Source organism: Arvicanthis niloticus, chromosome 5, assembly GCF_011762505.2.
Source record: "Arvicanthis niloticus isolate mArvNil1 chromosome 5, mArvNil1.pat.X, whole genome shotgun sequence".
NCBI classification, from domain to species: domain Eukaryota; kingdom Metazoa; phylum Chordata; class Mammalia; order Rodentia; family Muridae; genus Arvicanthis; species Arvicanthis niloticus.
Window position 1 is genome coordinate 16,060,872 of NC_047662.1, and position 26,274 is coordinate 16,087,145.

At 49.5% G+C, this 26,274-nt stretch overlaps 1 protein-coding gene across 7 annotated transcripts in view; it reads left to right on the forward strand.

Annotated features, from left to right (window-relative positions):
* The window catches only part of Pla2g5 (phospholipase A2 group V), a 44,755-nt gene extending 25,071 nt beyond the window's left edge, over nucleotides 1-19,684 (forward strand). For 2 of the 7 annotated variants that reach the window (XM_034502531.2, XM_034502530.2), the window contains exons 2-6: nucleotides 7,974-8,048; nucleotides 10,752-10,801; nucleotides 12,368-12,512; nucleotides 17,260-17,366; nucleotides 18,064-19,684. In XM_034502531.2, coding sequence (XP_034358422.1) covers nucleotides 10,762-10,801; nucleotides 12,368-12,512; nucleotides 17,260-17,366; nucleotides 18,064-18,185 — 414 coding nt within the window. In that variant the 5' untranslated portion in view covers nucleotides 7,974-8,048; nucleotides 10,752-10,761 and the 3' untranslated portion in view covers nucleotides 18,186-19,684. Of the gene's footprint in view, nucleotides 1-335; nucleotides 534-7,030; nucleotides 7,605-7,973; nucleotides 8,049-10,751; nucleotides 10,802-12,367; nucleotides 12,513-17,259; nucleotides 17,367-18,063 lie in introns of those variants that run through there. The other 5 variants (XM_034502532.2, XM_034502529.2, XM_076933884.1 and 2 more) reach the window with 4 other exon arrangements.
* The last annotated feature ends 6,590 nt before the right edge of the window (nucleotides 19,685-26,274 follow it).

The following is a 26,274-nucleotide window of genomic DNA, read 5'->3' on the forward strand; positions in this document are numbered from 1 at the left end:
GTGTGTCCTTGATGGCTTGCCATGAACAGCCGGGAGGGAGGACTAGGGATGCTTATCTGTAAGACAGGCTGCCAGACCCGCACTGGCCTTCAAACAAAGTGGACTCAGTGTTCCCTCCAGATTCCAAGATTTTATCCAGTTCAGTAAAGAAGACAGAAATGCCTTTGTCCTCTGATACTCATGCTCTGGAGGGAGGGATTCTCAAGCAATGTCACGGCCAAGGAGGCACACAGTATTTGAAAGAAAGAAAAAGCATGATAACCTCAGGTAGGTAGTCAGAGAAGGCAGCCTGGAAGAGGTGACATTTAAGGTAAGACTTGGAGGTTAAAGAACTAAATCAGCTGGACTGCTGAGTGTTCTAGAGGACAGTGTGTGAAGAAATCTGAGTGGAAAGTGCTGGATGGTTCTAGAACAAACCAGATGCTGGTGGAACAGCAGACCTGGAGACCCTGCTGCCCAGCTTGGCTTCCACTTCACGGATGCTGTCTTGTCATCTGCCATGTAACTGAGCAAGAGTCTGGCCTGAAGAAAAGGTAGGGGAGGGGCTTCTGGGTGCTGAGGGAAGGAAGCATTTTCTTCTTCAAACAAACAAACAAACAAACACCAAAAGGAAATCTTGAGGCTGGAGAGATGGCTCAGGGGTTAAGAGCATTGGCTCTTAGGCTCTGGAGGACCTGGGTTTGATCCCCAGCACCCACAGGGTGACTCCCAACCACCTATAACTCCAGTTCCAGGGAACCAGACACCTTTTTAAGCGCCGTACTGAGCATCATGCATGTTATTCGGGCAGCCAAAGTACCAGTGCATTTAAAATAAAATAATAATAAAAATATTCACATGCCACGAGTGGTGGCACAAGCTAGTGCTCCAACACTCTGGAGCCTCAGAGGAGGATTGCTGTGAGTTCAGGGCTAGCCTGAGCCACAGTGAGGTGGCCAACCTGGGCTACAAAAGCAAAAACCAAAAAATCAGAACAACAACACACCCAAAGGACAACAAACAAACAAAACCCAAAATACTAAAATGTTTTTTGTTTTAAAATCATCCCTCTGCCCTCCCCCTTTATTTTGTTCAAGATATTGTCTCCTGTAGCCAAGGCTGGACTTCAACTTGGGGTCTGTTGGCTAATCAGCTTAAACTCCAGCTCCTCCTGCCTCCACCCCCAAGTGCTGGGATCATAGGCATGCAGGACCACAGCTCTTTGATGCGGTGCTGGGGATGGGGCTAGACAACTGCCCTGCCCTCTGAGCCACACCCAGGGCCTTCGTTTTACAGTTTTACAGATTAACATGGAGGTATTGTAGTGGTTAATTTGGCGGAGCACCGGGAGCACCGTGTTTCTAACCCTTAAAGAAAAACTTCCTTTGCCTGAAAGGAAGTAGGGCTTGTCCCACCAGCTCTGTCCCTACATTCCTTTTCTTGGTATTCCTTTTTCTTGGTATTGGCAGATAGAAAATGCCCTATAGGGACAAGAAAGTCTCCCACGACAGCTCATTATTTTTCCAGGACCCATGAGATGTCTCTACCTAAGCCAAACTCCAATTCCTTGGAGCAGAGGGTCTGGGGTTGGTTTGTCTGTCTGAGCCTCACAGTGTAACTCCTTAGAGCAGAGGGTCTGGGGTTGGTTTGTCTGTCTGAGCCTCACAGTGTTCTCTGGGATCTCCTTGATGCCCCATTAGCCTGTCAGAGATTTGGAGACAATGGCTCCTCCATCCACCCTCACAGAGCCACTTCCTCTAACCTGTGGCCTGTGGCCTAGATGCTCCCTGCTCTTTCAGAAGCCTGTTCAGCCCAAGGCTGGGTCCTGGGTTCCTTCTTGCCCTCCAGACACGGTCTGTGGTCTGCTAGAGTTCCTGAGGGGCGCTTCTCCTACCACAGTGGTCGAGGTGTCCCCTGCAGGTGATGCCACAACTGTGGAGACAGAGCTGCATCCTCTCCCTCCCCTTGTGCATTTCAACCCTAGAGCAGTCAGAATCTCTTCCCCCTGACTCTGGTCGCCTGGACATTGATTAAAGTCTTCTGAAAGGAAAGACACCAGACAGAACTCCTTTGCCTGTTTTTCAGTTGCCCTGGCTGCATATTAGGTCAGCCCTTCCCAAATCTCTTCCAGAATCCCAACCCACTATTTAAAGAGGTTCCTTTCTGTAATATATAAATGAAAAAAAAAAAACCCCGATATTTATTGACACCTTCCATGTGCCTAAACACCTGGTTACAACAACTCTGAACAGGGAACTCACTTCCCTGTTAACTCTGATGCGGAGACGTGGAAACAGTCTGAGTAACTTATCTGAGGTTGCATGTCTTCCCAGCTCTATGTTCAGGGACCTTGTGCCTGTAGCACGGGACGGTCCCCCATGGGAAAGGCTGGGCGCAGAAGCCAGAAGGCGTTGAAGGAGTGTTTTCTTCCTTTTCAGTTAGTTACCAAACACCTGGCCCACCACGGCTATTTTTGGTTCCCCGAAGGTGCCTGTGAGTCTGGCATAGGCTGTTCCTTCTGCCTTGAGTAGTACCCTTCAATTTGACTGCCCACTGCCTCCACTCCTGCCCTTAGAAACGGGGTTTCATGTATTCCAGGCTAGCCTGGTATTTGATACGCAGCCATGTTGCGGCCTCAAACTTTGGATCTTCCGGGTTCCATCCCAGGTGCTGGGAATACAATCACATGTCACCACGCCTGGTTTATGCAATGTTGGGGATTGAACTCGAGGACTCGAGCATGCTAGGCAAACTCTGCTACCTCATCACTAACTCATCAACGCATCCTGTAGGCTTCAGTGCAGGTGTCTCCCCTTCTCCCCGGGGTGGGCACCCCTTACTATGCTTACATGGTACTGACTGAGCAGCTACTGGATACTGAACTCAGAGCTCAGCACTTGACCCATGAGATGGTCTGAGAGATCATCTCTGCTCTTTAAATTTCAAGATAGTTCACTAATTGCTTCCACGCCAAAGCAATAAACCACTGTGAGTCAATGAGTCAAGTTGGGCTCAATACAATAGGGATCGGTGAGGCTTGCCGTAAAGGGAACTGGGGCCAACACAGAATGCCAGATGTCTTAACAGAGGTTGGAAATTGAGAGTTTTGGTTAAGACTTTGACACCGGTCTATTGGCAGCTGACTACACGCTTGCTGTTTGTGCATGTGTGCACTTGTGTGTTGGTGTGTGGATGGGTACATGAGGACTTGTGTATGCAGGGAACAGAGGACCACTTTGGCTGTTGGTCCTGAAGCTCCATCCATCCTTTCTCTTTTGAGACAGGCTTTCCCACTAGGCTGGAAGTAGGATAGGCTGACTGGCCAGCAAGCCCTGGGGACCTCCTGTCTCTGCCTCCCTAGTGCTTGGATGACAAGGACATGCCACCATGTCCATTTTTTTTTAAAATGTGGGTTCCAGGGTTTGGACTCACATCCTCATGACTGCATTGCCAGTGATACTGACTGAGCTTTCTCCCCATCTTAGTCACAGGTTTGAAAAAAAAACCACCACGTGGGCTAAGCCAGGCCTCTTGTAGGAGAACGCATGTTGCATTTGCTCTCTAGAGCTTACTGGGTCTACAAGGAGCAGGCTGGATGCCTGGCCTTTCCTGCTCCAAGAACCCGAGCTTTCCCTAGGCTGAAAGCAAAAAAAGCAAGGGTCCTGGGCCAGCCACTCGGCAACTCCGGCATCATGAACTCTTGCAGCAAAGAGGGGTTCAGCTTTGCAGTCCCTATTTGCCTGTGAGGAAAGCACTGGGTATTTGGGGGACAGGTCATACTGATGGCTCTGAAGCCTTTCCTAAGCTGTGTGACCTCCACAGGCCCTCCAACACTTGCCCCTCAGTTTTCATTTCCTTACTTGGAGAATCGAATCACCAGGCATCCCAGTACTCTGAGAGGTTTAAGAAGACAGTGGATGCTGATATAGATGTGGACCTAGTGGGTGCTCAGCAAATCCTGTGGACCTAGTGGGTGCTCAGTGAATCCTGAACTCCCTCCTTTCTTCCTGAATTGCCATCTGTAGGAACCCCTCTGATAGGAAGCGACAAATAAGAGTTGTATGAGGCGACATCCAGTATGTTCCGGAGACCGACCAACTCCCTGCAGGAGGAGGGCTCCAAGCAGAACTTTTACCAGAGTTCTCTGGATGAAGTGTTCTAAATGCCTCCCAGGGGCTATAAAAGCATAGTCCAAGGCTGGCGTTATTGGGAAAGTATGGGTTCTTGGAGCAGGAGTGGCCAGGCATCCTTGCTCTGGCCTAGGCACCAGCCTGTTCCTCTTACACCCAGAGAGAAAATAAGTTCTGAGATGTTTAACTCATCCCATGGGGATTTCCTGAGGCCCTTTTTGACATGAGAAGCTGTTCTTGGAACTGAGATTAGACACAATGACACAGGAATTCTGCCTTCATAAACCCAACCTATCTCACCAGGCTTTCCTTGCCACAGCTGGAGACAGCTGCAGCTCCGCTATAGTTGACCTGCGAACCCTGCCGCCCCCATCCCTCAACACCACCGCTAGGGTGAGGACAGGCCGATTCAATCGGGGTGTGTGACCGGAAGTTTGGTTCCCAGGCTGGTACTGTGCATTCTCATTCCTACATTCTGTCCTGTTGTCCTTAAGTCTGTCTTGCTGAGTCAAGACTCCTAACAAACTCTGCCCAGCTCCCACACCCACCTAGACACCTGCTCAGAACCAAGAGCGAATGTCTGCATGCTGATGGGCTCCCCCAGGGATGGGTGGAGATGAATTCTCCTGAGTGCAAGTCAGTGTGTGTGTGTGTGTGTGTGTGTGTGTGTGTGTGTAGTGTGTGTGTGTGGTGTGTGTGGTGTGTGTGGTGTATGTGTGGTGTGTGTGTGGTGTGTGTGTGTGTGTGGTGTGTGTGGTGTATGTGTGTGTATGTGTGTGTGTGCGTGTGTGGTGTGTGTGTGTGTGTGCGTGCGTGGTGTGTGTGTATGTGTGTGGTGTGTGTGTGGTGTATGTGTGGTGTGTGTGTATGTGTGTGTGTGTGTGTGGTGTGTGTGGTGTATGTGTGGTGTGTGTGTGGTGTGTGTGTATGTGTGTGTGTGTGGTGTGTGGTGTATGTGTGGTGTGTGTGTGTGTGCGTGCGTGCGTGGTGTGTGTGTGGTGTGTGTGTATATGTGTGTGTGTGTGGTGTGTGGTGTATGTGTGGTGTGTGTGTGGTGTGTGTGTATGTGTGTGTGTGTGTGGTGTGTGTGTGGTGTGTGTGTATGTGTGTGTGTGTGTGGTGTGTGTGTGGTGTATGTGTGGTGTGTGTGTATGTGTGGTGTGTGTGTATGTGTGTGTGTGGTGTGTGTGGTGTGTGTGGTGTATGTGTGGTGTGTGTGTATGTGTGTGTGTGTGTGTGGTGTGTGTGGTGTATGTGTGGTGTATGTGTGGTGTGTGTGTATGTGGGGTGTGTGTGGGTGTGGTGTGTGTGTGTGGGGTGTGTGTGGTATGTGTGTGTGTGGTATGTGTGTGTGTGGTATGTGTGTGTGTGGTGTATGTGTGGTGTGTGTGTGTGTGTATGTCTGTGTAGTTAGGGTCTGGAAAGAGGGCTGATGCAGTGGGGCTTGTGCTGGTAGAGGAAGAGCCTGGAGACACCAAGCACAGGTTTCCAGGCTTTTGACACAGCAGAATTCAAGCCAGGAGCAGTGACCATCAGGTGACATGGAGGCCTCTGCATGGAAACATGAGATTCAGAATAAAATGAAAGCTTCCGAAGGCCACTGGAGGCAAAAAGGAAGGCAGCAGTTTTTGTGTTTTGAGTTGGAATTTCATGTATCCCAGGCTGGGATTACAGGTGTGTGCCACCACACCCAGTATATAGTGGTGCTGGGATTGAACCTAGAGTCTCCTGCATGCCAGGCAGACGCTCTATTAACTGAGCCTGTGTCCACAGCTGCTGGTCTCCCATTTAGGATGGCAAGGTCTGTGACAAAGAGGAGCTGGCAAGTTGGCTTAGCAGACAGACACTGCTTCCGTGAGCTCTCTGAGGGAGAGGCAGAGAACCGGCTCCTGTGAGTTGTCCTCTGACCTATGCATGTCACATGGTTACTTTTCCACTACCACCCTGCTGTCCCCAAGGAGAAGATGACTGATCAAGAAGGAGAACTGAGACTGCAGAATAGACAGACCATTCTGGGTGCTGTACCTGTCACTTTAGTCTATGTCACTAGTGTATGTGCCTTTACTATCTCTCTCCTCATCAGAACGCAGGGGCTTGGTCTCGTGCACAGCTGGATCTCTTTTAGTGTCTGGCACACAGTAGATAAGTATTTTGTATTGAGTTGAGTTCCCAGGGGAACGTGGAAGAGCTGATGGTTAGGTCCTAGGGAGAGAAGTAGTCACGAGGGCTTCTCGCTGCAGCTGTTGCTGTGGGAGAGACGGGAGGGAGGAGGGATAGAAGGCCAGCAGTGCTGGAGAGCTAGCTCAGGCAGTACTGTGCTTGTCACACAAGTAAGATGCTCTGGCTTTGATCCTCAGAATTAGAAGAGAACCAGGCCCCGTGGCATGCACTGATACCCTAGGTGTCTCTTGGCTTGATGGCCAGCCAGTTTAGCTGCGTTGGGAGTGGCAGACCAAATCAGAAACCCACTCCAAAAAACAAAAGAGAGCAATGCATGGGGGGGGGGGGGCGGAAGGGGCAGTAACTCATTCCAGGGCGTCTTTATGAAGCATGAGTCTGAGGATTCACACGAGTGCACAATGCCTCACTTCTAGAACATTCCACCATCCATTTGTTAGCATAGTTCAGCTTTTACCATCGTTCTAAGTGTTAATACATGCATTGATTCATTAAGGCTCACAACAGCTCCTCCAAACAGATGAACCACCTGATATGATTTTTTTCAGTTAGTGAGGACATCTCGATTTGAACCCAGGATGTAGAATCTGTGACATTACCCACTGAGCCATACATTCTTCTGTGAGACATGATTTTAAAGTTTGTCCTCACTGGGCTTGGGAGGGTGGGTGGGTCGCTGTGTTCAAGTTTCATATGAAGAAACAGAGAAGCACAGCTATTCGCCCAGAGTCACACAGCTACTAAGTGGCTCCTGGAGAAAAGCTGGGTATAGGAATTCAGTAGTGAGTGAGTCGAGTGTCAACAGGTGGTACCAGATGCTAGGACTAGGGAGACATCTTGCAGTGTCCCCAGAGGGGGCTCTACAGGCTCCTGAGAAAGCTGGGGCAGGCAAATTAGAAAGGGGAAGAAGAGCATCATCTGCACTCATGGCTGCTCTCGAGCGGAGGCTGAACAAAATAGAAGCGGTTCTGTGGGCTGGGAAACCACAAGGAACCAAAGACTTGATCATTCCACAAAGGTCCACTGTGTCAGCGGAAGTGAGACTGTGCCTGGGAGGGGATTTCAGGGCTCGGTCTCTGGTCCTGGGCTAGTCTCGGACTCAGGTCAGCTCAAGCCAGCCTCTTCTGGATAACTCCCCTGAGAGCTCCCCAGCCCCGAGGCTGATACCAAGAGTCAAGAGTAGGGAAAACAACAGGGGGTCTTGAAGTGGGTCTCCCTGGGTTCCAGGGAATCTTGGAGGCTACTGCACTGGTTTAAAACCAAGCAGGCCCAGCTGTGGCCTCTTCTCCGGGACTGAGGACAGAGACTGGCAATCAGGTGAGGCTCTAATTTGTGGGGCTACCCAACGGGGGCGAGTGTGGGTCCTGCCCCTGTGTCGGGATGCAGAGCCAGCACAGCGTGCGGATATCTCAAAGCTGACTGGACCATTGGATTTTCTCCCAGGTAGGAAATGGAAATGGAGGTCCAAGACACACGGGGTTCCCTCATGTGGCCCGGAAGAGCCCGTTCCTCACAGGATCTTGGCATCTCCCAGGCTTCCACATGGGCATTTCCCACCTTTCATTATCATAGCCCAGCTCCACCCTGAAATTATCTCGCAGTGTCCCTGTGTCCCTTGGGCTTCCAGGTCCAGCCACTGTCGACACTTCCCCGGAACTTGTCTTATCTTTGCAACATCTTTTACAGGGACTCCTGCTGTGCCCACAGAGCAACAGCCCAGCCCAGGGAGGTCCGTGTGAGAACAGTCCATCGGAGAAGAGGGTCGGTAGTGGTTGGGGTTGTCACGGGTGTGAGTCAACAGGGAAAGAGAGCAGAATGGACTGGCTAGTGAGATTCGCCTCAGTAGCTCTAGGCTTCCCTCCAGGGGCCATTGGACTAACGTTGACTGGCCTGGCCTGAAAGGGTTAAGTGTGTGGGTGCTGGGATTTTGAAGGTTTTGACTGGCCTGACTGGTATGTGAAAAGTATACCAGCAGGAGAGCCAGGTCTTAGCTGTAGGAATTGGCTAGCCTGCAAGGGGGCACCGGCTCTTTATTAAGAACCCTGGGATGTCAAGCTTCACGAAATAAATATACGGGCTGGGAATGTAGCTCAGTGGGCAGAGCACTTGCCTAGCATGTATGAGGTTCATGCAACTGGTTCCACCCAGCACCGTATAAATTAGGCATGGCGGTGCATGCCTGTAATCCCGGCTCTTGCTTGAGGGGTGGAGGCAGGAGGTTCAAGAATTTGACTACATAGTTCAAGGTCAGTCTGGTCTCTATGACACCCTGTCTAAAAGAAAAGAAGAAAAAAAAAAAGAAAGAAGAAAGAAAGGAAAGAAAAAGGAAGGAAAAGGGGAAAAAGACAAAAAGAAATCAGGAAGAGAGGAGCAGAGGTAACCACAGGGGTAGCTCAGAGAGATGGAGGAGAGTCATCAGTTAGGACAGGACTCACTAGCTGGGGCCAAACCTAAACCTGTGGGCAACTGTTTCACCCACATGGGGGCTTGTACATTCTGCCCTTTCCTCCTCTGTCCCCTCTCCTCCCTCCCTCTCCCCTCCCCATCCCCTTGCCCCTGTCTCTCCTGTATATGCACAAAAGTAAAATCCGGAGTCAGGCTGACAGCCAGCAAGTCCCAGTGAGCCTCCTGTCTGTGCCCCACACCACAGGGGTTAGAGGCAGTAGTAAATACACACTCAGCTTGCTTTATGTGGGCGCTAGAAGGTCAACTGAGATTCTCTGGCTTGCGCAGTGAGGGTGTTAACTCACTGAACCACTTCCCCAGTCCCTTGCCGGAGCCTGACAGTACCTCAGTCTGTAAAATCCATAACTCTTACCCGTTCATCTGACAGATCCCCATTGAAGGGGACATACAGTGTCTTGCCAGTGTACCGTCAAGGCCATGGGTGGTTTGGGAGCGAAGCGGATGGTGTCTGGCACCCTGAAGATGCCCAGTGTGTAGTCTCTGGTGTCTCTGCTTCATAAAAGCAAACAGTGAGACTGGAGTGAAAAGTAGCATCTAGGCCATTTAACCTGGGCGCTTTGAGCCCTCAGAGCAGGGTTGTGTGGGGACAGAACTCTCAGGAATGTTCTTGGAACTAAGAGGTGCTCTTGGACAAAGGCTGGCTTAATAGCCAGGAGTCCCTGGAGTCTGAAATGCCGTGTTTGCAGGCCAGGTCTTTGGAGAGGTGTGTGTGTGTGTGTGTGTGTGTGTGTGCCAGGGACCTGGGTAGAGAGCATGGCACAGAGTCCTGTCCACTAGGGGGCTTGGAGTCAGTGTGGCACCAGGAAGGAAGTCCTAGCTAACCACAGGCCAGCCAGAAAGCTGTGGATACGCAGGGGTTTGGGGATCCTAGGAGGGGAGAAAACCAGGCAGCAGAGGGGACCTCATAGAGGCCACACTGGAAACCCTGCATTTCCTCTGCCTATGGCCACAACTGTTTCCAAGTGTCCAGCCAGACGGGAAGGTAGGAGCCCTAGAAGATGAACTTTATGAAAGACAGAACCCCAGGGTTGAGAGGATTTTCCGCTCTAGGAGGGGTGGCATGGTCCAGTGAGGGGTCAAAGATCTGGGTTCACGTCTTGCTTCCACACTATTGGCTGAGTGGCAATAACTGGCATATTCCTGGCAGTCTCTGGGCCTCATCTTTCCCCTTGGCAAATGGGGACAGTGACACCTGTAGGGCTGTCAGAGGGCCTGCAGCATGCCTAGGGACCACAAGCTCCTCCCTCCACTCCCGTGGCTGTGACTCACTATGGATGCTGGACTCCATTCTGGAGGACCCGTTCTGGCCAGTCAGTACAGGAACAGTAGGGGAGACCACCAGCTAAAACCCTCAACTAACCATCAGGGAACTCAGAGACACCAGCCACATGAACTACTGGAACAAGATACAAGCTCCAGCTCCCTCCACCCCCGTGCCCACCACTCTATTATAGACTCTGGAGGCTGCATCCTGGCTCCCTCTCCCCTCCACCCTTTACGTCTTTAGTGTGTGGTGTGTATGTGTATGGGTGTGCACCTGGAGATCAGAGGACAACTTATGGAGAACGGTTCTCTCCTTCTACCACGTAGGTCCCAGGGATCAAAGTCAGGCCATTGGGCTTAGAGGCTGGCACCTTCACCCACTGAGCCATCTTTCCAGCAGCCCCTTCAGGCTGATTCTTAGCTGTGTCTAGGGTCGGTCAAGTCCCGCTTGTGCCAACACTATCCATTTATTCATCCACTGAGGGGACAGAGTAGGGGGCACTTGTCACTGCCACTTCTGGTGGAGACAGTCATGACTCTCTGTCTCCAGGGAATTCCAATGGATCAAGCCCCGAGGCTTTGCCTCTTGTCCTCGTCCTGTCTTTTCCGGCTAGAGCAGTTGGATTACCCAACGAGGGAGGGAACAGGCAGACCTAGTTTGGAGCCGGGTGGGGTTCAAACAGGCCTTGGCAGTGACAACTTAAAAGATGCCATGGGATGTGTTTTGTTTTCCAGAACCCAAGAAATGAAGGGCCTCCTCACACTGGCTTGGTTCCTGGCTTGCAGTAAGTGTTGGCTCTGTGACCTTTGAATATGCCCCCCCCCCACCCCAACCTTGGAAGTGACTGGGTAGTGAAAAAGAAGGCAATCATTAGCCTTTGAGGTGAGGAGACCTGTGTCTCCGTCTCAGCTCTGCTCTCTCGGTGCATGCGGAGATATCAGCAAAGGCCTTGGCCTCCCAGGTCCTTGCTTTTGCATTGGTGGACATGGTGCTGTGGCATGATTTGAACACTGTAGGCCAGGGTGTGAAGGCTGTGAACACGAAGATAGCTTGCGGATGTGGGAGGCAGATATTTCTCTGATGTGTGAGTGTAGAATAAAGACAAACAGTGAAACACAGAACACTTAGGAAATATCCCAGCTCAGGGCGGGGGGGCATCTCAGTAGTAGAACGCTTACAGCATGGTGATGCATTAGGTTTAAGGAATGAAAAGGGGAGATGGATAGATGGTTGGATGGATGGATGGATGGACAGACAAACAGACAGAGATAGACTCCAGTTGATGATGCCAGAGTCATTCTCTGTCCAGCACGGCATACTACCCCATCCGAGAGGTGCCTGAAATGTTGTGGGGTTGCCACCAGAGAAGACTGTGGACATAGGTTTAAGCCGGTAGAAAGTCTTTATTAGCTGGCTGGGTGATGGAAGTGTAGCCCCAAGCCTTTCTCAGAGCGAGCTTTTAAACACAAAAACCATATCCCTGGCTGACATGCTTCAGTTCACAAGGACAATTAGCCAGAAGTAGAGCTACTGAAGCCAAAGGGCAAGGTTAGCACAGTTAGAGACAGTCCCAGAATACAGACTTTGATGGATTGGGTCTTTGTTTTCATTTTGGCTGGTGTTGCTCTCTCCATGCTGAATTTTACGGCCTGAGTGGTAGTTCCATCATGGAGTCAGTTGTGCTAAGGTCTGGGTGCCTGTTACAGGACATCTGGCTTTAGGCTTCACTGAAGCCCCCTAGTTCCTCATACAAGCCCCTGGTGAGCTTCTCCACTCTTTGATGTCTTGCCAGCTATCTGGAGAGCTGGGGGGAGCTTGAGACCTAGAGCAGAGAAAAAGCCCCTGACTCCTTGCAGGAAAAGTCCTAGGGGAGCTAGGGATTTACAGGAGCCTCAGTTTCCCAATTTGTGATATGAGGGATCTGGCTTCAAGCCATGGCCTACTCTGCTTCTAAATTTAATTTGTTTTTGTTTTTTTTTTTTTTAAATAGTATTTTTAGATAGCAGCTCATGTAGCCCAGGCTAGCCTTGAATTCATGTAGCCGAGGATGACCACAAACCTCTTAACATCCTGCTTCTACCTCCTGAGTGTAGGCATGCTACCCATTCAGTTTACACAGTGCTGATGATCAAAACCAGGGTTTCATGCATGCTAAGTGAGTCCTCCGTCAACTGAGCCACATCCGTCAGATCCCAAGTGCAAACTCTTCTATTCCAGGTTGCATGCTGTCATCTGCCTGACCCTCCTCCCCTTAACTGGGCAAATAAGAGAGGGTTGGGAGGGTGGCGGGTAGCAAGTAGATCTGCAGCAAGGTGCCTGGTGTCACTTGCAGGGTTGGGCTGTTTTCCAGGTGTGCCTGCAGTTCCAGGGGGCTTGCTAGAACTGAAGTCCATGATTGAGAAGGTGACTGGGAAGAATGCCGTTAAGAACTATGGCTTCTATGGTTGCTACTGTGGCTGGGGCGGCAGCGGAACCCCCAAGGATGGCACTGATTGGTGAGCTGACATCATCACCACTCTTAACGTTCTGGGCTCCACCCTCATCACCGTCCCTGACTCCACGTTTATTCTAAAAGATGAGAATTACAACTGAGGCTCAGGACCAGAGAGAGAGCTCAGTGGTTAGAGTGCACACCGCTTCTGCTAGGCGACCTGAGTTTGGTTCTTAGCTCTCACGTTGGTCAGCTCACAACCACCGGTAACTCCAGCTCCAGGGGACCTGATGCCTCAGGCCTCCTTGAGCATCAGTGCACACACACACACACACACACACACACACACACACACACACTTAAAGCTAAAATAAAATTTAATTAATTTTTTTTTAGAGAAAGGGGTCTCACTATGTAGCTATGGCTGTCCTGGAGCTCACTATGTAGACCAGGCTGGACTCAGAGATTCACCTGCCTCTGCCTCCCAGGTGCTGGAGTTAAAGTTGTGCACCACCATACCTGGCTTCTAAAATAAATCTTAATATAAATAAAGGTGAGGCTCAGAGGAAGTAAGCAGCTTTAAAAGGTGTGCCACGTGAGTGTCAAGAGTCCCAAGATCTCAGTGGCCCAAGTGTCTCTTGCTTTACTGAAATATAGAAATGATTGAAAATATAGAAATATTGAAATGATCCTTACGGGTCGGCTTAATGCAACCGTGATTGCTACTTTGCTCAGGAGCCTGCTGCCTGGGGAGGCCATGGCTGAAGTTGGATGATTCACAGCCCAGGCGGCTCATGGCTGTGGCTCAGGTTGTCATCGTCTGTGGGTAGATGCTCAAACCCTTTCTATGGGTCCTTCGCAGAGTTGTGTAGACTTTCTTATAGCATGGTGACTCTTGCTGGTTGTGATGGTTTGTATATGCTTGGGCCAGGGAGTGGCACTATTAGGAGGTGTGGTCTTGTTGGAGTAGGTGTGTCACTGTGGGCGTGGGCTTAAGACCCTCATCCTAGCTGCCTGGAAGCCAGTATTCTGCTAGCAGCCTTCAGATGAAGATGCAGAACGCTCAGCTCCTCCTGTACCATGCCTGCCTGGATGCTGCCATGTTCTTGCCTTGATGATAATGGACTGACTCTCTGAGCCTGTTAAGCCAGCCCCAATTAAATGTTCTTTTTAAGAGTTGCCTTGGTCATGGTGTATGTTCACAGCAGTAAAACCCTAACTAAGACAAATATCCCCAAACTACAAGGCAAAAGAGGATAGCTAGTTGGATGTGTGAGTCTGACATCTCAATACTGGGGAGGTAGAGGCAGGGAGAGCAGGAATTTGAGGTTGCTGTGGGCTATATAGCAAGTTCCAAGTCAGCCTCAGCTACATGGCAAGACCCTGTCTCAACAACAATAAGAGATGATATTTTTATCACAGACCTTGGGGACTCCTCACTGTTGCTTACGTAGCCCTCTTAGTTGGTTCAGCCACTAAAGCTTAAGAAAGAAGAGGCCTAGATTAGTCCATGAGTGCACAGCTGCACTCAGAGGAGGAATACACTTTGATGCTCTATGACAGTGGCTAATGGCGCCATGAGCATCTCAAGAGAGATTTTTAATGGTCTCAGCACAACGAAATGCACGTTTGGCGTGATAGGTAAGTAATTTACATCCCTTTGATGTTTGCAGAATTATCGTGGTTGCCTTAGTTACCTTTCTCTCATGCGCTGCGATGAAGCTGCTATCAGAACAGTGTAAGGGACTAATCCATTATTTTGGTTCACAGTTTCAAAGGACTCAGCTCATGACCACTTGGGTCCATGTTTCTATGTCTGTTTTGGGCAGGATATCCTGACTGTGGTCGTGTGTGGCATAGGAGTTCCTTCGTGATGAACAGGAAGCAGAGAGCGGGTTTCAGAAAGATGACAGGGCAAGATTATGATTGCCAGGGATGCACTTCTAGGAGCCTACTTCTTCCAAATAGGTCCTACCTCCACCATGTACCACTTCCTAATAATGCCCTCATCATGAATCTATTCGTTGATGAAGCCAGTTATCAATCTCATGATCTAATTTCTGGAAAAGCCCTCAGAGACACATCCAAGGGTGGGGTTCTATAATTTCCTAGGCTGCTATTAATCCAGTCAAGTTGATGGTCAAGGTCAATAGTTTCAATGGTATAGTGTATAGCACCACACTATGCCCACCAATATGTCTAGATACTGTGTGTCAGCTTTCAAAGAGCAAGGGAGGATTTGGTTTTTTTTCTAGAGCAGTGTAGCCATTCTAGAAGACTGTGTTAGACAGGACATGGTGTTCTTTGGAAGGCTCAGTGTACAGGGGTAGCAGTTCCAATGCCAGTGAGTGCCATGATGGCTGGCATCAAATGACATTGGAGAGTTGGGGCCACACTGACGTGGGACTCTATGGAGAAGCAAGGGGAGGGCTTAGAATTACCTCTGTGGAAATGGATTGTGGCTGAATACATCCTTATAAACTCCTGTTTAGTTTAGTTTAGTGTGTGATGTTGTATAGGAATTTATAGATATGGGGCTGGAGTGGTGACTCGGTCAGCAAGGTCTAACTGTACAAGCATGAGGACCTGAGTTTCGGATGCTGTTGAGGTGATGGAGACAGGTGCATCCCTGGAGCTTGACCGTCAGCCAGTCTGGCTGAATCAGGGAGGCTCAGGTTCCAGTGAGAGACCACATCTCAGAGAGTAAGGTAGAGAGTGGTTGATGGAGACACGTGACATTGACCTCTGACCTTCACATGTGGGCAGGGACACTGCTGACATAAAGCCTGACCTCAGCAGCTTTCCTTAGTCATGGAGGAGATTCTACAGCCCCTTTCTTGTATCCTTGACTCTAAAGCCAGAACCACGTGGCCAAAGCTGCCAAGTTCTGCTGCTTCCTGGAGCCAGAGCCTGCCCCCCTCGTTCAAATATATTTTCACCAGCTTTCTCTTTTTGATTGTTTCCTTCACTACCTAAGCCTGGCTGTTCTGGATCTCCTCTGTAGACCAGGCTGGCCTTGAACTCAGAGATCAATTGGCCTCTGCCTCCCCAGTGCTGGAATTAAAGGTACACTCCACTTTGCTTGGCCCTAAACTGTTCCTCAACTCCTTTTTACAAACTGGGTGGGATCATGCTCCAAGATCACTGGTCCCTTTATTCCACCCTGCTTCAGGAGATCTGTGCATCTCCTTAAAACCCAGGATTTAGCTCCACTCCACTTCCTAGGGACACCTCTTTCCCCCTCCTCCAACTGTACATTTGATCAGCTTATCCCTCTTCATTACTGCATAAGATTGGCCACTAATAAATAACCAAGCAACACATATTAGTTTGTTTTGAAATGCCCTCTGCCAAAGCTGTTAATCCCAAACTGTTCAATTTAGTTTCAATTTTATTTTATTTTATTTTATTTTATTTTATTTTATTTTATTTTATTTTGGATAAGGGCAGAAAGCAGCCACAATTTTTTGTGTCTCTAGACCACATACTAAAATTCTTCTTCTCCGAAAAGTCTTGAGAGGAGTCCCCACAGTTCAAATCATCCTCAGTACCACTGTCTTCCATGTTTCTTCCAGTATGGCCCCTTAAGCTCCACTTACAGTGTCCAGTCACGTTTCTAATCCAAAGTCCCCAAATGTTCCATATTCCTCCAAACAAAAGCACAGACAGGCCTATCTCGGGATTACCCCAGTCCCTGCTAACCACTTGTGCTGAGTCACTGTTCTATTGCTGTGAAGAGACACCATGACCACAGCAACTCTTATAAAGGGAAACATTCAATTGGCGGTGGCTTACAGTTCAGAGGATTAATCTATTATTCTCACTGAAGGAAGCATGGCTGCATGCAGGCAGATGTGCTGGAGAGAGAGGTAGCTGAGAGCTCTACACCCAGATCCGCAGGCAGCAGGGAGGGAATGCCACACTAGACCTGGCTTGAGCATCTGAGACCTCAGAGCCCACCCTCAGTGACACACTTCCCCCAAGACCACACCTATGCCAACAAGAACACACCTCCTAATAGTGCCAGGCCCCATGAACCTATGGGGGCCATCTTTATTCAAACCACCACACCTACACTCTGTCTAGCCATTAGGAGGCAAAAAAAAAAAAGGTCCGTGAACTTCTGACCAGTGGCAGTTCTAGTGGGTGTCTAACTTACCAGACACCATCCCTACCGGCTCACACCTACTTGCCACAGATTCTGCCAGAGGGATGTGGCTGTCGTTTCTTTCATACCTGCTAGAGATTTCAGCCTAAACAGCAGTCTGAATCTCCAAAGAATAGCTATTCATTTGGGAACAGTGGTGCATTGCACTAAAATTATGACTGCTGTAGAAACCCTGGACCGATTCAAGGAGAGTGAGCTAAGGGGAAGTTTAAATTAGCAGGAGAGCCAACACCTTTACATAAGTTGCTTAGATACCAAGCTCATTGGTTGTGGAGACCCGGAGGCGAGAGCTGCCACCCACCTATTGGTGGAGATGCTGTTGCTAGGCAGGGCTTCTATGTAGAGCATCTTGCTTGAGCTGTCACAGTCTTAGAGAAAGTCAAACTTTGTCTGTGCTCACAGGCAAGGTACATAAAACTTGGAGTGCATACAGGACAAAGAGAGAACCTCTCGTCAGGGTGCGAGGTTAAATAATCCTTCAGAGAGAATTTAGCTTAAACATCTAAGCACAGTGCACACCAGGGACCTATGGCTCTAATTTTGTTTAGATTTGGCTTGAACTCTCTCACTTTGGACTCTGCCACAGGTAGGGGGGTCAGAAGGGTGACTCTTCACTCAGCATCCCCATCTCTCCCCTCGACAGGTGCTGTCAGATGCATGACCGTTGTTATGGGCAACTGGAAGAAAAAGACTGTGCCATCCGGACCCAGTCCTATGACTACAGATTCACACGGGGCCTAGTCATCTGTGGTAAGGGTGGCTTCCCATTCAGGCTGGGAGTTCTGCTGCCCAAGAGGTGGGACTGCCAGTGTCTTGTGAGGGAGAGTGAGACTGAGGGACATGGGGCTGTGGCAACCTCTTTAGACTTCCAGGAAAGGGAAGTCCCAGTTTAAACTCAATATTCACCAGTACTGTGGGCTTATAGACTTCTTCTCCCTGGATAGAGTTGGTTTCATCTCCGTTAGCTCACACGTGTAATCGAAGCTCAGAGGTTTGCCAGTGTGCAGCAGGATCCATGCCCAGGCCCCTGAGTTCAAAGCCAGTTGCATCCAGGTGCCTCTCTATTTAATGCCTCCCACAGAAACTGGCTCCACCCTCAAGCTAGGCACCCTACCCAAAGGGGGTGTGTCTACACCACCAGACTGGGGACTCCCTGAATAGAAACTTCAGTCAAGATCAAGAGCTGGCCATCTAGTTCAGGGGCCAGTCTCCTTCCTTAGATTACACATCTCAGTCCAGGATCTGAACTGAAGCTCTTTCGTCAGAGTATGTATGACCCTGATTCAGAGTCCTCCTCCACACACTATGAGGTACCTCTGAGCAGGACTCAGATGGGGGTGGAGTCTATGCAGACTAGAAGTTCACTCTCTGATAAGTCTTTGAACAAGTCAGCGTTGGTGGCTGCAGTCTTCCCATGCTCATGCTGGACTTGGCATCCTTTTTGCAGAACACGGCTCCTTCTGTCCAGTGAGACTCTGTGCCTGTGACCGGAAGCTGGTCTACTGCCTGCGGAGAAACCTCTGGAGTTACAACCCCCTTTACCAGTATTACCCCAACTTCCTCTGCTAATGTCGTCCTCTGTGGGCTCTGCCCTGGGGGTGCCTCCCACAGTGGCGGCCCTCCTCTGCCATATTCCTGACGCATCCCCACTCCCCCAAGGTCTTGGATCTGTCTTCCTCTGTGCACCACTGGGCTGGACAGAGTCCCAAGGCTACACTTTTCCCTCCAGAGTCCTAGAGAGGGACTCTGATCTAGAGTGGGCAGGCTCTCAGGATGGCTGAGCCTGCACTTGCTAAGTTGGCTCTGGGCCCTGGAGCTCCCACAGCTCCAGGCCAAAGCAGTGTTGAGTTTTCTTTCAATTCCTGGAACCCAACTGTCATTAACACCCTCCAGAGACCTTTTACTCGAGGAGAAGCCAAATTAACTCTATAAATCTGCTATGTAGATATTAAATAAAACCCATTCTCAAGGCGAGAAAAATATCACCCCAGCACTTCCTCTGACGGGGCTGAGGTGGGATTCTCCAGGCTTTTCTAACCCCTGAGGCATCTGTATGCACCCAGGGATGGAGGTCAGGAAACAAGAGGGAGCCTTAGATGTCTCTCATGGTTTGTCTTGAGTTTATTTTCTTAAACCTTAGGATCTTTCAAGCCAGACCTGGGGGCTCAGGCTTCTTCTAGAGGAAGATGAGACACAGCCCTATGCCACATTGAGCTCCTGGGTAACAATCATCTCCCAGTCCTGGCTGCTACAGCTGTGTGTTCTTGAACCTCTGGATAGTCTGAATCTCTCTGCCTCTCCTCAAAATATAAAACAAGACTCCTTCGAGGAGCATACTGATGCACACTGCTAATCCCAGAACCTAGGAAGTGGAGGCAAGAGAATCAGGAGTTCAAGGCCAGCATCTGCATCCTAGCAGGGATGATAGCCTAGACTACATGAGACTGTGTCTCAGAAAGGACCAATTAACTAATTGAAATGAGGCTCTCAGTGCACACCTGGTGCAGATACAGGGATGCTGGGGTTCTGAGATGCCACTCAATGCAGAAAGTGGTTAAAATAAGATTCAGGAGGCAGTACAGATCAATGGCAGAATGATTGTCTATTTTTCACTGAGTTAAGGGCACTGAAAACCTCAACTCATCTATCGCTTTATAAAACAATAGAGCTTTCTCATAGCAACCTGACGGGAAGAAGAGATGTCCTCAACAATACAGGAGCGTCCTTCCCGAGGAAGGGTCTAGGCTTCTTCACAGGCAACTCCAGAGTATGCACAGAACACATGAGGTCTATATTTAGAGACCTTTAGTGTTCAAACATTTTCTAAATAAAGCTAATTATATGAGATTGCCCCGAATTCACACGTTTTGGCGTATGCTAGTAACTATTTAAACGATAGCGGAGTGGGGCTCGCATGCTGGTTTCACTCATGAAAATTTCAAAATCGGGGGCATGCTGGGGAGATAGCTGTGTTGGTAAAGACCCTGCTACAAGCAAGCAGAAGGACCTCAAACGGAAAAAAAAAACAAAGACAAATAAACAAACAGCAACAACAAACTCCAACCAAACAGCTGGGCGTGGTGGGATGTGCTTGTAATCTCAGTAGTAGGGAGGTGAGACAGGCAGATTCCTGGTCTCAATAGCTAGCCAGACTTACCAATTTAGTAAGTCTCGGACCAGAGAGAAACCATGTTTCAAACAAAGGAAACAACAATGAAAATTCCAAACAAGGAGAACCACACCTGAGGAATGACACCTGAACCTGTCTCACACACACACACACACACACACACACACACACACACACACACACAGGCACACACATATGTATAGGCACACATGCACATGTACGTACACACACACTTACATGCATACATGTGTGTGCATGCATGTACTTCCCTGTGCATGGGAATGAGCACAAACACATATACTCACACACATTAAATAAAAAACTCCCCCCCCCCCAAATCAGAACCATTTCTCAAGCTCAGCCTTGGGTGTGTTTGTGGGGGATTCACAAGTGTCCCTCTGATTCCTGGTGTCTTCAGTTGAGATTCATGAAGAGACCTGGATTCCTGCTTTACCTGTCAGGGTCAGGGGTCAGGGGTCAGGGGTCAGGGGTCAGGCGTCAGGCTTGGTGTGATGCTGCTGGCAAACTCCACAGAAGAGCAGATGCTCAGGTCCCTCTCTCTGGCTCTCCTAGCTCCAAGCCCCAGCATCTAAAGAAGCTCAGCCAGGCCAGAGATGCTGTGAGGTTAGAAAAAACAGGAGCCCAACATGGGGGCTCTGAGCTGAAAGGGACCATGCAGAGCCTTTGTGTATCTACTACGTCCAGGAGAGGTTGGGAGACTGATCTCAAATTCTACAGCGTAGCAGCACCAGCACAGACTTAGACTGGAAGACCTTAGACTCCTAAGCCCCCACTTCACCCACCGACACACACTGTCTTCAACTCCAGTTTAGTGAGGGAGGAAACAAAATACAGGCTGCTTCAGTGATTCCCCAACTCTGGGGCTCCGCAGGAGACACCCCTAGACTCAAACCAAGAGCCAAATACTTTTCTTCTCTGCTTTAGTCTCTTCGAGTTCCAGAGGCCATCATCCCCAGGTGGTTAGTCTAGCCGGCTTCTAGGATTCATCTAGCCCCTGTGGAGCTGCATCCAGAGTCTTTGCCATCTTGGGCTCAGCTTCACTGCTGTGACCAGCTCTGAGGAAGCACTTAAGTGAGCTCCCAAGCCTGTGAAGAAAGCTCCGTATGTTTGATCTGCCAAGTCCCTAGCAGAAACACTGTCAGAGAACTCATCTCCATGAAATTTCATGGCTACGCTTTAAGAGATATGGAAATATGAAAGGTATAAAAATCAGTGGAGAACATAAATACACACTCGCCAGACCCCTGGGACCATAGAACCCACGCCAGCATTTGAAATGGGGCTTTGAGTTCAAATGTGACACCAATATAGGCCAAATGTATGCATGTATGCACACGTGGATGCCAGCGTGTACACGCATGAGTGGGTATGTGCGTGTGTGTGTGTGTGTGTGTGTGTGCATGTGTGCATGTGTGCATATGCTCATAGTTGTCCCCAGACTGAAAAGGAGACAGATAGGGAAGCCTTCTAGTGGTGACCAAGTAGGGAGAGAGGATAAAGCAAGCCACACTAGTGTGGTAGCAGGCATATCGAGCTCGGCCATGCTGCCCTGTGTGAGGCAGATGCTCTGTTCCCACAGCGAGAGTGGCACCAGAGACTCGGGGAGGTGGAGTGCTTTGCCTGAGGCCACACAGGTTCCCAGGAAGTTAGGCAGGAAGGAAGCAGCCAGCTGCCAGATGTTCAAGCTGGTACAGATGGTATCCTCCTGCCTCAGGAGCTGGGAGCAAGGGCCAGGTCTTGCAACAAGTCTGGAGGAAGACACATTTTGTTTCCCCTAGGGTGAGTGTGGTAAGCTGAGCTTGTGTGGTGCTTCCCAGAGTTCCTTTCTCTGCAAGCACTGGGTTTGCAAGGGAGCGGGGTGGGGGTGGGGACATATCTTTGTAGTTTGTCTAGAAAGCAGAAGGGAAGTCACACACATAGGAAGGTCATGTCTGCTTGCAGCTCAGACCTGCTATGCAGGCTGGCTTGCCTGGCAGGTGGCAACCTTCTGGGTCTCTCCTTCCACACTGGGCTCAGGTGCGTTTTTAACTCAGTGAGAGAGGCAGGGGAAGAGAAAGAGAGAGAAAGAGGGAGAAGGAGGAGGAAGAGGAAGGAGGGAGGGAGGGAGGGAAGGAAGAAAGAAAGAAAGGAAGAGGGGGCCTCTGCAGGATGTGACACAGCAAGCTAGGCTGAGGATGGTGAGACTTTTGTTTGTTTGTTTGTTTCCAGGCTATCCCGCGGGGAGGTCTCTCCTTCCTGGCTTCTTCTGATCTGACCTTTTATCCACTTTACTCACTTCATAACCATCTTTCCTTTCTGGCTCTCTGGCCTGCTAACTTCCAGTTGTAGCATCAGGCACAAAGGAAATGGCCTCTCCTACCATACAAAGCCAGTCAGATCCCTGCATCTGTGTATCCTTGCAGAGTGGTGTCCTGCCCCTGCCTGGCCCCTGGACAGCGGCATAGATTTTGTTACTAGCTGTAACTCCCAAAGAACAGAACCGGAAGGAAGCTTTGTGGCTTGCTTCTGGATTATCTGGGATTGGTTTTTCTTATAATTAACATACATTTATGGCTGGATTTCTTTCTCTGTGCAGCTCTGGCTATCCTGGAACTAGCTCTGTAGACCAGGCTAGCCTCAAATTCAGATCTGCCTCTGTCTCCCGAGTTCTGGGATTAAAGGTGTGTGCCACAACCCCCTGGCTATGACTGGATTTCTGTGGTAAAAGTGACATGGATTATGGATTTTTTTCCCACAGCCTGCAGGGCTCAGCTGTGACCTCAGTGGTTACTATGCATACCCCAAGTGCATAGTCCTTAGATGGCCAAGTAATTAGTGAAATTAAAAATAAGAAATAGGAGAGCTTATAGGGACCCATATAGATCTTATAGGAAGAAACCATGAATTCGAGGCTTTAAATTTCCACTCAACACCCACATGGGACATGTGTGTTTCCTTGCTGCCTAGGCAGAGGTGGGCAAGGCACATAGAGGCTGGGAGAGCCCTAGAGCCTCCAGATGGGGCAGCTGTTCAGAAGTGTTTAGAGCAGACCATTGCTGTCCTATTTCACAGATGTTTGCCTGTGTGACTTGTTCTCTGTCACAGAACTCTGTCATGTCACAAACACTGGCTTTAGCTGTCAGAACTGCACTGCTCCATTGCTTCTCAGTGGGCCAGCAGCAGGGACTCTCTGTCCTGTTAATGACCTGGCCAGAGGGACCCAAAAGCTTCTCAGTTCACAAGACATCACACCCTGCTCTGTCCCACAGGTCATGTTGTGCTGGACAGACTTTGTGACTACGGAGAATTTCCTTCCTTCCTTCCTTCCTTCCTTCCTTCCTTCCTTCCTTCTTTCCTACTTTCCTACTTTCCCTCCTTCCCTTCTTTCTGCCTGCCTGCCTGTCTGTATTGTCTTTTCTTCTTTCCATCCATCTTTCTTTCTGTCCTGAGGATTGGGGGGTCATCGTCTTGATATATAGCTCTGGCTGGCCTAGAATTTGCTATGTAGACCAGGCTGAGATTACAGGTGTGCACCACCACCTCCAACTGAAACACACTTTACAGTAAGACACAAGGGTACCTTAGGAAACAGCAAGCTCACGATAACACAAGGTCTGCTGTCTCCGAGGCAGCTCAGGGGTCTCGTGGCCTGGACTCTATTGAGACACTCCTTCTGATGGGCATAGCTGATTGTTGCTGGGTTCAAGGTCGTTCTCAGTTGACCTTGAGTTCAGTGTTCAATGACAGAGTTCAGTGACAGTCTTTGCTACTTGAGTTTCTGCCTAAGGGGAGGGGGCGATAGGGAGAGAGATAGCTTTGGTGTTTAGTGTACCTACTGCTCTTTCGGATGATCTGAGTTTAGTCTCTCCAGTCCCCACAATAGGCAGCTCATGACTGCTCATAACTGCAGCTCTAAAAGATCCAGTGCCTGCCCTCTTCTGGGCTTCTCAGTCACCTGTACTCATGTGCACACATGCACAGACATACACATATACACATATTTTAAAAAAAAAAAGCAACCTTAAAAACAAACAAACAATTCAAAACCAGAATGTGGCTCACCGCTTCCCCGGGTGACGTCAGGTCTTTGATTTCTGTTCTCTGTGTCTCAGTTCTATGGCTGTCTCGTGGGCTCATAAAAAACTTTATTAGCTTGCTGTGAGTGTCTGTCTGATAACGAGTAGTATGAAGCATATATTCAATTGCCTGACATACAGTCAGCACTTGATAAATGGTGTGTGTTGTGGGAGTGGATCACCAAACCAAGCCTGAACACTCTAACAGCAATGTCAGTCCCTAAACACAAGGAAGGTGAGCTTGGGGCAGCTGTGAACAAGAGGAGGACTCACAGAGAGAGTCCCTCCTCTCTTCCCAGCCCTCACCCTTATGGAGTATCTCAGTGGATGCAACTGAGGGTGATGCTCAAATGGTAGTTCTCCCTTCGGGAAGCAGCAGTGAGCTTCCTGGAGGAAGAAGGCAGTTGTGAATGAGGTACTGCCCAGAGGGAGACTCTAGTTGAACACCAGGCAAACAGGCCTGCCACTGGTCCCAGAGGCTGCCCATTCCCACACTCCACCCTTTGCCTGTGTGGTGGGTGTATCAGGCCCTATACACCAGCTCCACCCAACCAGCCGAAGTCTTCCACACCAAGGTTCTGCTCCAGAGCTTCCCCTTCCCCTTCAAGACAATGTGTCATCTCCATCCTCCCCAGCAGGGGTCCTCCTTCCTCTTCTGGTCTCCCACAGCCTCTCTCATTCTCTCTCTCCCTCCCCCCACCCATCCCAGTCAATCTCTGTTCCAGTCAATCCCCCCTCGGTGTATGTACATTTGTGTGTGTGTGCGCACACACACACACACACACACACACACACACACTTACATGGCCAGAGGGTAGGTAATATTGGGATGCCCTCACTGAATCTGAAGCTCTTAATCCAGCTACACAAACTAGCCAGGTGGCACCCAGCATCTATACATTCCCTGCCTCCTTAGCTGGAGTCACAGTTGTTCAATGCCATGAAGGATGTTTTACATAGATTTTAGGGTTTAGGTTATCAAACGTAAATCTTTATTGACTAAGTTGTCTCACCTGCCCTTTCGTACCCTTTCTAAATGGTTTTGGGTCATCAGGTCAATACCCCTGCATCAATCTACTGCCCCTGACTTACTGGTCTTTTCCTAGCCTAGCAAAGAGCTTAGGAAAACACAAGAGACCCTTAGAGGGAGAAAGGCTTCATTTTGGAGTCACATAATCGTCTATGCAAAGATTCAGAGTCTAGGAATGAGCCAAGCCACGTGTCAAGTCTGAGCACCCAACTCGCACTGAGCCAGATTGTTTGTCTCAGTGTCTAAAATTCGTTGAGTCATCTGTGGTGAACTGCTGATCCAGCAAGTTCAGAATGTTGCCTGACTGGTTTCCCATGAATCAAAGCGAGCCAGCTGCTGGGCCAAGCTTACTCAGGTTTTCAATAAACCTGTGGGCTGTAAACTGTGAGCCTGTCATTACCTTCCAGACTGTGTCTCAGTCTGGACAAGGCCTGCCGCCTCGTGGAACATCAGGAGTTCCAAAGATTCATCCCAGTGTGGAACGCCTCAGATTTTAGGATTCCCTTTTCCAAGTGCTCTGACCCAGGCCGAATGTCTCAGAAGCCCACGTGACTACTGAGAGAGAACTTGAGAACTGAAAGAGTCTGGAGAAAGTTATACTCCAATCTGTGATGGAGGTAGGACTCAAAACAGGCTCTCTGACTCTGGAGTTTGGGGCAATCCAAGCCATCCAAGCCTCCCTGTAGCCATCTCATGGGCAACTTAAGGGACCAGGACAGTGTTCCAGGGCTTTGCTGGGAGGCTGCTGTCCCTGGAGAAGAGTTATGTCTTGGTGGCATCCATGAGCTACTTTTGGCTCCCTAAGTCACAGTGACGGCAGACACATCACTTCTCCGTGGCTTGCTGGATCATTTCATAGGGCTCAAATAAGCTGCCCTGGGTGACAATGAGCCCTGGGGAGAGACAGGACATAGCCATAAAAAGTGTCAATAAAACACATCACCCATCACCTCCGGTGCTGACAATCACCATGATGGCAGCAGATGTTGGGTTCCACATGTGCTATAAAGCATAGTACATTTATTTCATCATCATGATTCTAAACAGGTGGGGACAGGACTGTAATTCCTCTTCCTGGGTAGTAATTGAGGCTCAGAGAATGCCAGCGACTTGCACTCGAGAGACTGCAGCCTGGAAATCAGGAGACCCCCCAGCACTGACAATCCTGCCCACGGGACTCAGAGCCCCCATACGTGGTCACAACATTGGTGTTCTCTGCTGGCCTTCCATGCACACGTCTCCCCAGTATTAGGTAGTGGGTTTGAGCTTATCTAATCATTTTTTTTTATTACTATGAGGTTTTTGTTTCTTTGTTTGTTTGTTTATGTTTGCTTGGTTTTTGTCTTTTTTATTCCTAGTCACTTGAATGCAGGCTATTGATGGAGAAAAAAACGTTCTCTGCCTTCTTATGTTTGGTCAATT